General features: G+C 35.3%; 2 protein-coding genes across 2 annotated transcripts in view; one reads left to right on the forward strand and one right to left on the reverse strand.

Moving 5' to 3' along the window:
- Positions 1 to 7132, forward strand: part of LOC134843767 (uncharacterized) — a 207772-nt gene extending 200640 nt beyond the window's left edge. Inside the window, exon 5 of the mRNA XM_063860032.1 lies at positions 6533 to 7132. Within this exon, the coding sequence (XP_063716102.1) occupies positions 6533 to 6606 (74 nt within the window). The 3' untranslated portion in view covers positions 6607 to 7132. The remainder of the gene's footprint in view (positions 1 to 6532) is intronic.
- The window catches only part of LOC134845134 (26S proteasome non-ATPase regulatory subunit 1-like), a 428069-nt gene extending 413735 nt beyond the window's left edge, over positions 1 to 14334 (reverse strand). Inside the window, exon 1 of the mRNA XM_063862012.1 lies at positions 14329 to 14334. The gene's annotated coding sequence lies outside the window, so the exon portion shown is untranslated. The remainder of the gene's footprint in view (positions 1 to 14328) is intronic.
- Between the last annotated feature and the right edge of the window lie 783 nt (positions 14335 to 15117).

Below are 15117 nucleotides of genomic sequence, written 5' to 3' on the forward strand. Positions count from 1 at the left end.
GAACATATAGAGCAACAGCTCTTTCTACAAAAAAAAACTATTTTTTGGATGCCTAAGTAAAATAAAAAACTTACGCAAAATTCTAATTGGTAAATTGGGGAAATAACAGGAGGACTGTTGATTATAATACGAATTGTCAAGATAAAAAATCGATGCTTTGTAAATTAAGCCAATAGAAAATAATCGTCAAAATATACTCTGAGAATTTTCTCGGAAAAAGGGTAAGCTGTATACCAAGTTAGAAGGAGCCTAAAAATTGTTAAAAATCAATAATAAAGCAAATTCAATTTCTTACATATTTGTAAGAAAAGCAGTTTACCGGACAAAAACTAGCACTCAATAATGATTTCTGAACCAGTATGATTCGGTACCTACGGGTTCTTGAAAACTGATAAAATTGACTTGCAATAATTATCCCCAAATCGCAAGTTTAAAAATCTATAATATGTTGGGACAACTTTTTACGCTTGCAATAATTAAGCGTTATTAAACTAGAATAAAGATTTTTTTCCGGGTTAACAACTAGTTTAATAAAATCAGTTGAAATTTTTCTTTTCTCTTATCTTTACTTCTCTTCTTACCTTCTCCTAACATGTTCCAGGTTGCTTCCCCCCTTGGTCTGGAGGTAAAGCTGTTGCCTTGTACTCTAAGGTCTGGGGTTCCAGTCGTGGCCGGATTTTTTTTCCAGAATCAAGGAAAATGAAAAAAAAATTCAGAGAAAAATGAATTGTTGGTTTTTTTTGTTCGCTTAGGTTTTGTTGGCTAAATTGTTTTTGTCTGCTCAAACATAGTTGGCTTAGATGCCACATCATTGATTTTTTTTTGCTGTCTTGCAACTTTTATTGTAGCTTCAAGTGCAAGTGCTGTTCATTATAGTTTCAAGGCGAGCTTGAAAATTTTTTGAAAATATCGAAAGATCTTTTTCTTTGTTCAAGTGGTTTCAGCTCAAAGATTATTGGCTTAGTTGCGACATCACTGATTTTTCTTATGCTGTACAATTTTCATTGAAGTTGTAAGTGAAATTTTGTCCATTGTTTTTTAAGGTATGACTTGAAACGTTTATTTTTTTCCGGCTCAACTTGTGTCTGCTCAAAGATAGTCGGCTTTGATTTTTTTGTAAATTTTGTTCCGGTGGTGCTGATTTAAAATTCAAGTGTCGGACTACATTTTCATTTTCGGCTTTTTATGTTTTTATTTCATGTTAGTGTTGTATCCCAAGTGGTGCGAAGGTCCGCTTCGCCTCTGTGTAATTGATGATCTCACGGCGTAAGTATTTTTAGGGGCTCGACCTTTCACTAGAAAATTATTACATGGACCTTTTACCAGGTTCGATAAACAAAATTGATTGAAAGATTTAATGATGCCGTTTAGTCTGGTTAAAGTCATTTTTTTCACGGACTATCAGCGAATTTTGTTTGGTTTAACCGCCTCCTTTGAAATTTCTACTAATTTGAAGTTATCTTAATTGAATTTGTGCATTGTGGTCAGGCGAAAGATTCGTGTGGTAAACGGTCGGTCTTGTTAACGACCTTGCACCTATTTTTTTTAGTATATACAAAACGTCGGGTCTAAATCATATCAGGAATGACGCGGTCTTTGAATAATTAAAAAAAGCCTAATTCTTTTTCTGAAATTAGAACTCAGTCACTGCAAATATCTCTGACTGATAAAAATTAGACCAACTTTATACCATATTAGTTGTATACAGTGTTATTATATAGCAAGTTTTTGCTTTAAGCTGCAAAGGATAATTCTCAAATCACTCTCGGAAAACCAGTTAGAACTTGTAAGAGCCAGTATCACTGTTGCCCGCATACCAGAAAAACAAACTCAGCGAGCTCGATATTAAAATTTTCTATTTGAAAAAGAACTCAACTTCTGTTCAAACCTTGATGAACTGCGCGGAATGATTTAGAACGAGGTTTTGAGCAATTGCGAAATCGATACGCAGGGCTTGACCGAGTCTGAGAATCTGTTTTTGAAATTCGAGATAGATGTTTATCCGAAACTGAGGATGCACTATAGTTTCGTCTAGAACTAATTTGAATCGCATAGCAAGTTTTGCTATTTAGCATGACGACGCAGGAGTTATCTGATCAGACGAACGGAACATGCGAATAGTGTCAATTGATTGCCGGAATGCTTTAAAAGAACAAGAATGTACTGCGCTGAGAATATCATAACGTTGCGGTTGAAGACCTCTGGGCTTTTAGTTGCAGCAGATTTGAAATGGACAGAATCAAAATTGATAAAAAGATAAACCGCGCAAAGTCAGCAATTCAAGATACTGCTATCAATTGTAGCCAAATTACGAGATTTCATGCATTGTGTCATTTTCCTGATAGACTGGCTACGCAGAGAGCAGTCAAAACTTTGACCCATATTCTTAAAAATAGTGAAGCACCGCACAAGTGAAGTATTACAGCGATGAAGAAGTCGAAAGCGAAACATTTATCTTCAATGACCAGGTAGACTATTATGATAATGATGATGATCAATGATCAGGAGCGGAAGAATTCTCTGACGAAGAACAATTAGGTAGGCTGGACAAAAGCAAGTCAGTTGTTAGGCAAATTGTGCAGCGGCGACTTTCAATTCATAATTGATTGTCAAGAATCTCTCCTACCTCGACTGAGAGTTGAAGTTAGCATGATTCCCTTTCCTACTTATGGTTATCTTATCTTCTTTTATGAATGTGTTTGTACCTATCCTCCGACAATTCTAGCTAGACAACGGAACCAAAAAGCAACTATGTTCTTCAGTTTTTTTGTTGTGTATTCCTGTGAGAGTATCATTTTTATCAATTTTCGCACCTTGCAAAAAGCAGTCACAAATCGAGATTCGGAACACAGAACAGGGGAGCAAAAACTATCATTCCGATCTACTAACGACCTAGGATATGGGTTAAACTTCGACAGCTGGTTTTTCAAATTGCAGAAATGGACACCCTAACTGTTTACGCAATCCTTATTATATGACGATACCAAAAAAAGTTAGCAAAGTAAAAGTGGTGTGTACAATTAATGATGCACTTATGTAAAAGTCGGAGGATTACTTAGTGTACACTATTTAACAGAGAAAAACTAATGGTATTATTGCAGTTTCATTTGATCGAAAAATATCTGACATTATAAAGTCCATAACCTCAGCCTTTTTGCAGTTAGAAAAATCCAGACAGACGAAGCCAGACAAAGAAAGAGTAGCTGAGTTACTACCAATTTTGATCGAGTCGCGATGACAGTCCTTTCGTAAACTAATTTCTTGAGAAAAAATCCCAAAAATGATCGTCTTAACTAGAACTTTCCTATCAACTATTTCTTCTATTTTTTTTCCAGGCACCGCCGTTTTTGTTAAAAAACCACGTTTTTTTTCAGCTCGCCGCATTTCTCTGAATGCCGAATCTGTTCAGCTATATTTGTCTTTTTCCCGGTTATTTTCCAATAAGCGGGATTTTCGAGTAACGTGGTGCGGTGTTTTTTCATTTTCTGATGTTATTTCTTTAGCCAAGAGATATTTTCGAGCTACTAAGAGTTTCTCATAGCAGCCCGTTGGAACTTTCAACCAAATGTTTGTTCGAGAAAAGTTTATGTTTGAATTTATGTTCAAATTTTGTATTTCACCCACATTCCGTTCAAAGTTAAACGAGATAAACTCTTTTGAGCTCAGCAAAAAATCATACCAGTATTCAAAGTGTCAAACAGAGTTCACTTTCGCTAATGATCGAGATATCGCTTTTTATTGGTTTTCATGTATAAGAGGTCAAGCTGAGGTTGACAAATCATCAATCAACGCAACCGGAGAATTAATGGATTCCTTTTGATAAGATGCAGGTAACATCCACTTGAGGCTGTTCTTACCAAGCTTGTCCTGATCCGTGTTCCATTAAAACCGCATGACAAGGATATGACTTACACAATGCAATGACCTCAGCAATCCTTGTTCCGAATTGCATCTGAAACTTAAAGTTCATTTCCCATATCTATTTTACAAAATTTTTGATTTTCTGCAAGAAACAGTTTTTCCCTCTTTGTAGTCATTGTATTTATTACCGAAGACACGCTTCTTTTCCAAAAAATTCTTATTGGCTTGTAGTTTCACACCTTTTTCACGAGAATGAAAAAAAATACATAAGCCTATCCGGAAGAAGAGCTGCCCACCCTCTCCCAATCAGTTGCCATAAAATTGGGCAGCGTTTCACCGTACAGAAAACTTCTACAAACAGGGTAATGTGTATGTTAAACTAAATTTTATTTAAAAATCAGCGAGCTCAATATTTACATCTTTTAAGTGAAAAAGCACTTTTATTCAAACCTTGATGAACTGCGCCAAATGGTTTAGAACAAGATTTCGAGCAATTGCGAAATCGATACGCAGGGCTTGACCGAGTCTGAGAATCTGTTTTTGAAATTCGAGATAGATGTTTATCCGAAACTGAGGATGCACTATAGTTTCGTCTAGAACTAATTTGAATCGCATAGCAAGTTTTGCTATTTAGCATGACGACGCAGGAGTAATCTGATCAGACGAACGGAACATGCGAATAGTGTCAATTCGTTGGCGGAATGCTTTACAAGAACAAGAAGGTACTGCTCTGGGAATATCATAACGTTCGGATGAAGACCTCTGCGCTTTTAGTCGCAGGAGAATTGAAAATGACAGAATTGAAATTATGAAAAAATAAACCAGTCAAAGTCAGCAAATCAAGATACTGCTACCAATTGTAACTTGTAACCAAAAATACGAGATTCCATATATTGCGCCAAATTTGTTATATACTGGCTACGCAATGAGCAGTCAAAAAAAATTGTTAGCCTCTTGGAGAAAAATTGTCCTTTCCCCCAAATCAGATGCCAGAATTTTGGGCAGCGTTCAAATTTATAGCAAGCATCTACAAGCAGTTAAATGTGTATGTTAAACTAACTTTGAAAAAATAAGGCCAAACTGAGCTTTGCATAAACGAAGCTAGAGAAACGAGAAAACCTTGAATCGAATTAAATTTGACCCACGACACATCACTGGAAGGTATTGCGGAGAAAAAGACACCACAAAGACTTGTGCTCAGTGCGGTGTTTCGAAAAAAATCATTTGAATTTTGCCATCTAGGGATAGTTTTTGCGCGTTACATATCCAGTTTTCAAGAACACGTAGGTATCGAGTCGTGTAGGCCCAGGCATCATTCCAAATTGAATGCAGATATGCTTTCTGACTACATTTTCGAGATCAAGTATCTTGTTATCGGGAACAAGGCTGTTTTTCCCGTAAATAAATTTACAAATATGTTAGAAAATAAACTTGCGTTATTATGAATTTATTCTATGCTCCTTCCCACCTGGTTTAGCGATAACCGGAAAAATTTGAATTTGTTTTTGTCGGTTTAATTTTGAAAGCAGGCAGTGTTTTTGATTCAAAGACTTCTTGCTATAACTGACAGTCGTCATGTCATTTCTTCATGTACCATCTCGGATTTCGAAATTGATTAAAGAATTTATGTTTTAGCGGAGTCGCCCGATATTTTTATGACAATTTCTTTTGAAATTTTTCTGTGTCCGATTTTGTGTGAACTTGGTAAGTGGTACTCATAGTCTATTGAAAGCTAATGCTTTGCTTCTTGACACTTTTTGTGAAATTGGATTAATCAGTTTTTCAAAAAAAAAAATGATTTTTTAAGTGTTTTTTTTTCGGCTCAGTAATTTCCGTCGCATTTATTGGCTAGCTTGCAATGCTACGCTTGCGTTGTATCGCTAGTGGCTCGAAACTCCGATTCGCATCTGTAATCAACCAATGCTGTGCTTACGTTGTCGCAAGTTAGGTATAAATTTAAATCGCTCGAAAAATTTTCATGATAATGTTTAGTTTTCGGCTTTATGGCCTTTCGAGAAGTGATACTGAAAGCTTATTTAATGTGGTTTTGCTTCTCCATTGTTTTTCTGTCTCATTGTCTATTGGCTAGCTTAAGTGCGACGCTTTCGTTGTATCAAGAAGAAGACGAATTAATTTCTCGATGTTACTTATTTTCAAATCAGATGAATTAACACTAAATACATCAGTAACAAAGAGCGGACGGCTAACGAACCCATAAGGGTTACCGAGTGCTGTCCTCTATTTTATTGAAATCAATTTAGATACAGCAGATAAGAAAGTTCTTCTTGTTCGGCAATTCCTTGAGTTAATTTTTCAGATGGATTTTTTTCCAATCGCTAAAATTCAGAAATCTTGCACTTTCATTTTGGACTGGCACATTGAGGTCAAATTGCGTACTTCTTTTTTCTCGAAATTTCGCTTTAAGTTATATTTATTCGATTATTAAAAGAAGGTTAGATAATGGAAGTGTTTAAATCCAGAGATTTGTTGCATTTGAAGTCTGTTTCCACTTTTATATTCAAATGGAAATATCTGTTTTCCCCCTTATGATATATTGGCCATTGTCTTTATTTTTTGTATTGCAAATGTTGCGGTGCTTCTTTTTGTCGTTCTGTAACCAAACTGTAAGGTGTAGGGATATTTCACAAGAATGCTGTCGCTTTCATTTCAGGCGAAGCGGGGACTGATCGTATCAAGGCATTTAGCATGATGAAATATCTGAAGGCGCACATCACTCCTATTTAGAGCTAGAGTCGGTGCTTCAGACGACACTGTGGTTAGTGAAATATGAAAAGAGAGTCAAGAATTCGCGTCTTTCTACGTGTCTGGCCAAATTATCTCCCAACTTTTGCAATATGGACTCAGCGTGAATCTGTTCTATCTACTTTGTCTAACTCTACGAAAGATGTTCGATTTCAAATGTTTCGTTTGTTGATCTGAATCTTTTTGATGTTAAAATTGTGCAATATTTTGCTTGTTGTTACTCGTTGTATTTTACTTTAGTTGAACTTCTTAATATTGAAACTGCATATTAACGTTAGATGTCTGCTCTTAGATTTTTATTGGCTCATTTCCAGTGTTCCACCTTGTAAAGATGAAAAAATATGCTCCGACTGAGTTCCACTTGCTCGATAATTTGACTAAAGAGAAAAAAGATGAAAATATACAAGGTCTGTCTGGAAATCAGTTTTTTATTTAACTGTTTTAGTCACGGTAGTGTTAAAATATCAATTGCCTGTTGAAGCCTAATATCGAATAAAATTTATCTGATGAAAAAATAAAATTTATCTGATGAAATTTTTTTTAAAATCTGAGCGAGAAATCCCCAAGGAAATTCGCCACAATAAATGGAATTGATATAGCCTTGCGCAGAATTTAAATGGCAGATAAGATATTGAATGGAATGTTTCACGAAACTATTAAATTTTTCTGAAGTAAGTAGCAAATGTACACATTTGACAGCGGAAGATGCGCCGTAAAGCAGTTTTAAAAAAAAATTGCCTAAAATTGCGTTTTTCTGAAGTTTATATTCATGTGCGATTAATATAAACGCTTAAAACTGATCTTAAGTTTTGAGCCAGACTTAAACAGCCAAAAATTGGTTGTTTTGTGTTGAACTGTGCTTGGTTTTTTTAGTATTTTATAATTGTTACACGACTGTTACATAACTACTAAGTTGTTCCGGCTGGTAGCGGGCGTATATACCACCATATTCATAGTCCTGCGTTTTCTATGAATGAGAGCATTTTCTTCTTTGAGCTATTTCGCATTCTATGCAGACTACTACTGCTTCGCTTCGCTTAACGCCATGCCGGCCGCTGTTTTATTACGTAGTAAATACATGTATCCACAATCAAATCTAATTCTTCAAATATTTGGAACTTAATCAAGTCTAACGAGAAGGCGGCCTGCCCGAATTAAATAAAGTGTTAAAAAAGAGAGACAAAGCATTGCGAAAATCGACCTCATGATTTGTTTGGAAAAAGGAAGAAATTAAAAATTTAAGTTGAAAATAAGTACCCGTGAGTCATTATTTCACACGTATTAATCCGCAGTGCTGTAAGTAAAATTGTTGACTCTCGTGATCCTTGTCTAGTCATCGCCAGGCGGGCGGACTCTACAATGAGATTAAGACTGCGCGACGTCCCTGCTTGCATAGTATGTGGCGCGCACTTTACTACATTAATGTTCATTACAGTCCGCATGTATCAGGCTCATTCCATTTGCCCTATTTTCCCTGTTTCATTTTCCTTCTCTTCCCATTTTTATCCCCCTACCCTGCCCATGAAGGAATAGAATTTCTCTATTCACGGTTTTCCTTTGACAATACACCGAGTTCGTTCCCTGCTTTCATGCTTAGTCCATTTGTATGCTATTTCACTGACTTAGAATTCAAATAGATAATTGCGAAAAGCGATTACATGTAATGCACTGCGGATTCATGTGCTCTACGTGTGTTCGATTGGAAACCGACAAAAATAAGGCGCTTGCATGGGCTTGGGTTACGTTGAAATTTACCAGGACATGATGTGAGCTTGTCGTTGAAACGCCTAATAGGTGTGTGTTTATAAGAGTTTCTACACGATTTATTTATTTTTCGTCTGTTTGTGGTTTTATATAATGAAGTAAAAAAGAATTTCAATTAGCTTTTTTCCTGTTTTCAGAAACAAACATTGGTTTGGATGTGAACCACAAAAGAAAAGTGATATGAAAAGTCATTTTAACTGTTAGTCATTTTAACCGTTAGGCGTTGCAAATTCTAAAAGAATTCAAGGGATACCTTATACAAAATAATCCGGTTACTCTGGAAGTGCTTGTGAAATTTTCTGTCTTCGTTACTCCTTAGAGACTAATGAGAAGTAAAATTTTTTCATTAATTTGAGAAATATTTCAAGTAACCGAGAGAGAGAAAAGAAAGAAAGGGAGCCTATGTGAGCGTGAATGAGAGAGTTTAACAATGTATAGCTCTAAATTGGTCTGAAAATCTAAAACATTTAGACCGATTTTTCTCGATACCCAGAAATATAATGTCACTAAATATCCGAGGTTTCTTTTTGATTCTGAATTTTGGTGAGAAAAACACCCTGTTTCGAGTTCCCTGTTCATATTTGTTGTTTGAGACAAAATAATTACTGCCTCTTCTTATTGAAGCAATTCTTAAAAGGTAATTGTTGAAGCAAAATAATTATTGAAGCAATTCTTAAAAGGTAATTTAATGAAAATGTGTAGAACTTAGATGCACTAATGCAAGTTTCTTTCAGAATAGGTTTTTACTATAAAAAGTCGAATTCGAAGCTTTTCTGGGGCGGTAGCCAATTGTTTAACTTTGAGAGTGGCGGAGAACTGGCTACGTATCGCCTCAATGGCTCACCCATTGCATGCATTTTTAAACCAGTGTACAATAGCGGTTCGTCGTTAAGAGCTAGCAGCGCGAGAGGTAATCCTTTGCCTTTTGGATACATCGTCTGAAGTTGTTGACTGAATATCTTCTTAACAGGTGTTAGCAAAGTTGCGCCAACAAATATCTCGGCTTTCATTTCTTCCGATATTTTCGGATCAAATAACGCCCGCCAGTTGCTTTGAGAAAAAGGAGTTGTAGAGGGAAAACGTAGGCATTACCAAGTACATCGGCCATCTTCATATTTTCAGGGTACCTGCATAGTTTAGTTGCTATTAGGACCAGCTTATCAGGACAACTTTTGTGTTTACTTTGCCAACTGTGGCCAATATGGAACGACACGCTAGCAACTATGTAGATTTCCAAACTCTCAGCAGAAATAACCAAGTTGGCATTCCGATATGTTTCCTTTTGCTCAGTCCGCTCATTAGTATAAAGAGTAGTTTCCACATCGTATAACCTGGTTGAATGTAACAAATATCTCATTGCGCTTGCCAAGTGTTATCAAATCGGATGTTGGATTTTTTTTCAGAGTTAAAGGAAGGTTTTTTGAAGTTTTTGTCTTTCCGTTTCCTTTTATTCAGAAGAAAGCAATGAAAATAGAAACGTACTAAGTTTTGCGAAATTTCAATTTTATCTTATTGCAATCAAAAATATTGTGATTTTTTCCGTTTTCCATAAATTTTTCTTTCGCCTGGTTGGACCTTGTATGCAATTGAAAATTTTTTCCCGTTTATCTGCTTAACCTTGTATGCAATTGTAAATTTTTTTTCCGTTTATCTGCTTAACTTTTGTCGGCTTAGTTGCCACATAACGGATGTTTTTGTGCTGTATGCATTTATCATGTAGTTGCAAGTGTTGTTCATTGTAATTTCAGGGGACTTGCAGTTTCGCAAAATTAGTATAAAGTCATTTTTTCGGTTCAACTGGAGTCTGCTCAAAGATTGTCGGCTTTGTTTCCGCTTCGTAAGTTTTGTTTCATTGCTAATTTAAAATTTAAAGGATTTGCTTGGAATATTTGCCTAGAAATCCTGTTTGATCAAAACCGGCGTTGTTAAAGTGTATGAGATTAGAGTATTTTAATTTTTTGAGACGCTATGGAATTTTTTTTCGCAACCGATTTTCAACCGATTCTCAACCAAGGACTATCAACGGAATGACCGTCTACTCCCCTGTGTCTCTGCAAACTATTGCAAACTCTATTTACCTTGACCCTATGTCTACAGCCTTCAAAAAATTCTGTGGGGGTATATATTTGACCAATGTTTTTGATTTTTTTTTCGTTTTTTTTTGATTTTTTCCATTAAATTAAAAAATATATTTTTATGGAGATAATGGGAAGTGAGAAAATATCCTGCATGTTCGGCCGCTCATTTTTTGTACAAAAAATTGTTGCCTCCGGAAAACTTTGATTTTTTGACCGTTTATTTTAATCTTTTAAAAATTACCCTCCTATATCTTAGATTTTGGGTTCAATTCAAAAAAGGGGTATGAGAAAATCCTTTTCAAACGCGACTACGTCCAATCGTTTGACCTAAAAAACTATGGCCCTCTGAAAAGTCAAAAGATTAATATTTTGACTGTTTTTGAAACTTCGCGACTTCATTCGTGAACTGGCCTCCCAAACCTAAATTTTTTGGACTTTTGTAGTTTTTACAAGTTGAGTTTTTGTTTTTTTTTATCTTTGCGTGAATTACTTCTGCATAAGTGACTTCGCCCAAATAGTTTTACACGAGAAGCTATGATTCTCGGGAGAAATTTTTTTTTTATTTGTTGACCGTTTTTTGGAAACTTTCTTTTTTTCTCGATAACTGTCCTGCCAAATCTGGTATCAAGGGTTAACTGGAAACTACAGATTGTTGAAAGCCTATTTTCAAAATTGGCCACGCTAAAGAGACAATATTCACTACAAGCGGTGACTCTTTATTTTTTTCAAGAAAAAATTTACGTCCTTGGGAAAGTTTCAATATCTTAAATTTTTTCTTTCGTACTGATTTTAATAGAAAAACAACTAAGGTTTGAGGCAAAGTCTTATTTTTGAAATTTCATCCCGTTTCAGTATAACAAATTCAAAAAGTATCAAACACTTTCCTCCAGCTTTAGCTGCGAGCCTAGTTATTTTTTCCTGGTTTAACCTATTTTTGTCCTTGTTTCTAATTTATTTTCGACTTCTTATGTTTTTATCGCAAGTGGTGCGAAGCTCCGCTTTGCCTATGTTGAATTTAAATTTCAAACATTTCCTGATTAATTACTTTTCGGCTTTATGCTCACCATTTACTTTAAAATTTTCATTGCCCTTTCATTATGTATTTGCACTGCAATATATCTGCAAAATGTCTGTGTTTCACACAATTTTTTGATGGCTTTCAAATTTTGGTTCTTGTCTTTCGGCCTGAGTTTTATAAAAATTATTTGTATGTTTTTTTTTCAATTCTTAGTTCATAACCGTTGTTTCATCTATTTGAAATATCAAGTTCCTGTTTGATTTATTAAACAGGTATTGTAAAAACGTTTTTTTTTTTCCAGATGAGATCTGGTTTTTTTTTTTTTTTTGAGACGCTTTTTCGAAAAATTCGCTTTTCACCCGTCAGATTCTCATAAAAGTGGTACCAATGGATTCAGTAGCGTTTCACCTACCTGCCTGCATAAAATTTAGGGCAATTTTTACCCTACCCCACCCCCTACGGTCTTAGAAAAGCTTCACAACTCGGTACTTTTTTCACTTTTTGCCCATTTTTTCGGAAATTTTCGATTTCCTCAAAAACTACCCGTCCAGATTTGGGAATAAGGGTTTAATCGATAGACCAGGTTGTAGGAAACTCCCATGCACAAGCGGCTGGTCCCTAATTTGCTTAGGGGAAGAGCTATAGACTTAGGAAAAGTCACTTTTTTGATTTTTTTGCCTATTTTTTCGGAAATTATCGATTTCCTCAAAAACTACCCATCCAGATTTGGAATTAAGGGTTTAATCGATAGACCAGGTTGTAGGAAACTCCCCCGCACAAGCGGTTGGTCCTTAACTTGCCTAGGGGAAGAGCTATAGACTTAGGAAAAGTCACTTTGACTTTTTTGGCCTTTTTTCAAATCTTTCCGATTTCCTCAAAAACTACCCGTCCAGATTTGGGATTAAGGGTTTAATCGATAAACCAGGTTGTAGGAACCCCCCCTACACAAACGGCTCGTCCCTAATTTGTCTCGGGGAAGAGCTGTACACTTAGGAAAAGTTTTTTTAAAAGTTTTTTGGCATTGGAACAAAGATTCAATTTACTTATTGTGTGTATTTTTTACACAATGGAATCCGCTATGCTTACGTTTTCTCGCTTTTGCTTGGTGCTATTGGCTTTGTGTTGAGTTTTTTTGTATGTTTCGAAGAAGTCCAACGAGAAGTTGCACGAGTTACGCTAGTTCTCTTTAATCAGGTCGGTTTGTTCCAGAACGTTTTTGTGATGTCAGTTATAGTCAACATATTATAGTCATATTTGCAATGCACACAATTACCTTGCTACATTAGTTTACAAAACTCATCCGAAATCAATCTGCGATTTCGCTAACCTTAAACCCCCCACCCACATTTTTTCAAACTCGTTTTTTCAATAAAACAAAAAGCGCTAGCTAATTCGATTTCATCAAAAATTTGTATAACGTTTTTTCTGAAATAACCAAACAGGTCTCTCCAGCTTCCAGCTGGGCCCCTATTGTCTAGGGAAACACCTATGGACTTGAAAAGTTCCCTCATGAAAACTTTTTACCAAAGCGTTACCAATGAATGCATAAGCTTCTCTTTCACTTTTTTTGCGTAGGAAGGGCGCTATCGACTTGAGAAACCTGAAATTTTAAAACAATTTTAAAATAATCAATATTAAAATAATCAAACAGGTCTCTCCAGCTTTCAGCTGGGCCCCTAGTTCAGAATAGATAAAAATGGTTAATGAAAGCCATGATTTCTACGTGAAACAGCAGACATTTAATTCAAATTTTAATTTTTCAGTCCGCCTATCAATAAAATAACAGAAAATTTATGCTCGAAAAATGTTGACTTCCTAGTAGGCCAGTTTTCATGGAGTTTTTTTCGATTATGTGAAAAATACTGATATTTTGAGCTCAATTCAAAAACATATTTGAACTTCCATGTTTTTTTTTCGTGAAGTACTGCGATTTGAGAGTTACCAGTTTAACCTAGTTGGGTTGATTAAGGCGCGATTTATTTCGTACTATTGAAGCGTAAGCTAAGCGGCCAATTAAACCATTCGAAAACTAATTCAAGCCAGCAATTTGTTCTTACTAATGCGTTAGCAGACTCAAATTATGTCTATTTCTTCTTGACATAAAGTGAGAGGGTTGGGATAAAATGAAGAAAAAATGGAATTAATAATCAAAGTTTTTCCGAGTATTTTACCATTTTTTGAATGAAAATTTTTGTCATTGGCGTTAAACAGTAGTCGTGGATATCCAGGGTTTAGCCTGATACGAGCAGTTTGTTTAAATTATCATTAGGTTTTGAAACATTTGTTTGAGTGTTATGCTCGATAAACCTCACCCAATGTGGTTTCTCTTTAGGATGTCTACTCTTTATTAGATAATCGGCGTTTTAATTTATTTGATTTTATGGTTTTACTCTCGGGATAAGCAAGGGTATTGCAATCGGGTACTAGACTTTTTTTCCGTAAACAACTTTGTCCACAGGATGATCTCCAGTTTTTAGACCTCCATTTTCATCTCGTTGTACTCTGAACTGCAGCAGTCGTCTCTCTGTTGGAAGCTGCGACAGACATATTTTGAGCATTTTAGAGTTTTGAATATCCGTCCCGTTCGAAATTTGCTTTTTATGTTGTAAATTTACCAACTTCTCAATTTTCATGAATTTTTACCTTTTCTTTTTTTTCGGTTAAATAAAACTCGGCTTATACTATTTCGGCTTCATATTCCGTCTTTTAATAATCAAACAAAATTGTGTACGTGTGTATGTTTAATAAATAGGATCGGATTTTAACAAGTTTTTATCAGTTTTTAAGTCTATTTTCTTTTTTAAAATTCATTTTTTTTTCGGTTTTTTCCTTTATTCTTCTCGGTTTAATAAGTTTCGACCTATTTTCTATCAGTTTATTGGCCTAATATTTTGTCGTTTAATGAGCGGAAAAAATTGTGTGCGTGTGCGTGTTTTTTGAGGGGGATGGGGCTGTAACAACTTTTTATTAGTTATGATGTCTTTTTTAGGTTTCCGTTTTTTTTTCTTTTTTCTGGCGTTGATAAGTTTTGGCCTATTTCATATAAGCTTATTGGCCTCATATTTTGTCGTTTGATGAGCGAAATACTTTTTGTGTATTGTGGGGAATGGGGGATTAAAACTTTTTATCAGTTTTTAAGTCTTTTTTTTTTAAATTTTTTTTGGCTTAAAAGGTTTTCTCTCAGGTATTTACGGCTTGCTTACAGCTTAGTAAGTTTCCTTCTGATTCTATTTTTACCTTCTATTGTCTTGGTGTGAGTTTTTGATTCTTTTTAATCCGTTTTGAATGATTTGGGCATTTCTGATTTTTTTTCGATTTAGTGGCTGTTTTGTATTGTATCACAAATGGTGCGAAGATTGGCTTCGCCTCTGTGTCTTAGCTTATCTATGATTGTTTTTGATACGTCGCAAGTAGGAAGAAGCTGTGTGAAAAAAGGTGGTAGGATCTTTTTATGGTTGATACACAGCAACAAGCTATTGTTTTGAGTCATTAAATCAATTTTTGACGGTTTGGTTTTGTTAAGCTTTTTGTAAACTTGCCAAATTAATTTTCCAAATAATCACGGTCTGAACAACCAATTCTGTACATGCCAATGAAGCTTGAAGTCACATAGGATCTTTCTGTATATGGAGC

Source organism: Symsagittifera roscoffensis, chromosome 4 (genome assembly GCF_963678635.1).
Source record: "Symsagittifera roscoffensis chromosome 4, txSymRosc1.1, whole genome shotgun sequence".
NCBI classification, from domain to species: Eukaryota; Metazoa; Xenacoelomorpha; order Acoela; family Convolutidae; genus Symsagittifera; species Symsagittifera roscoffensis.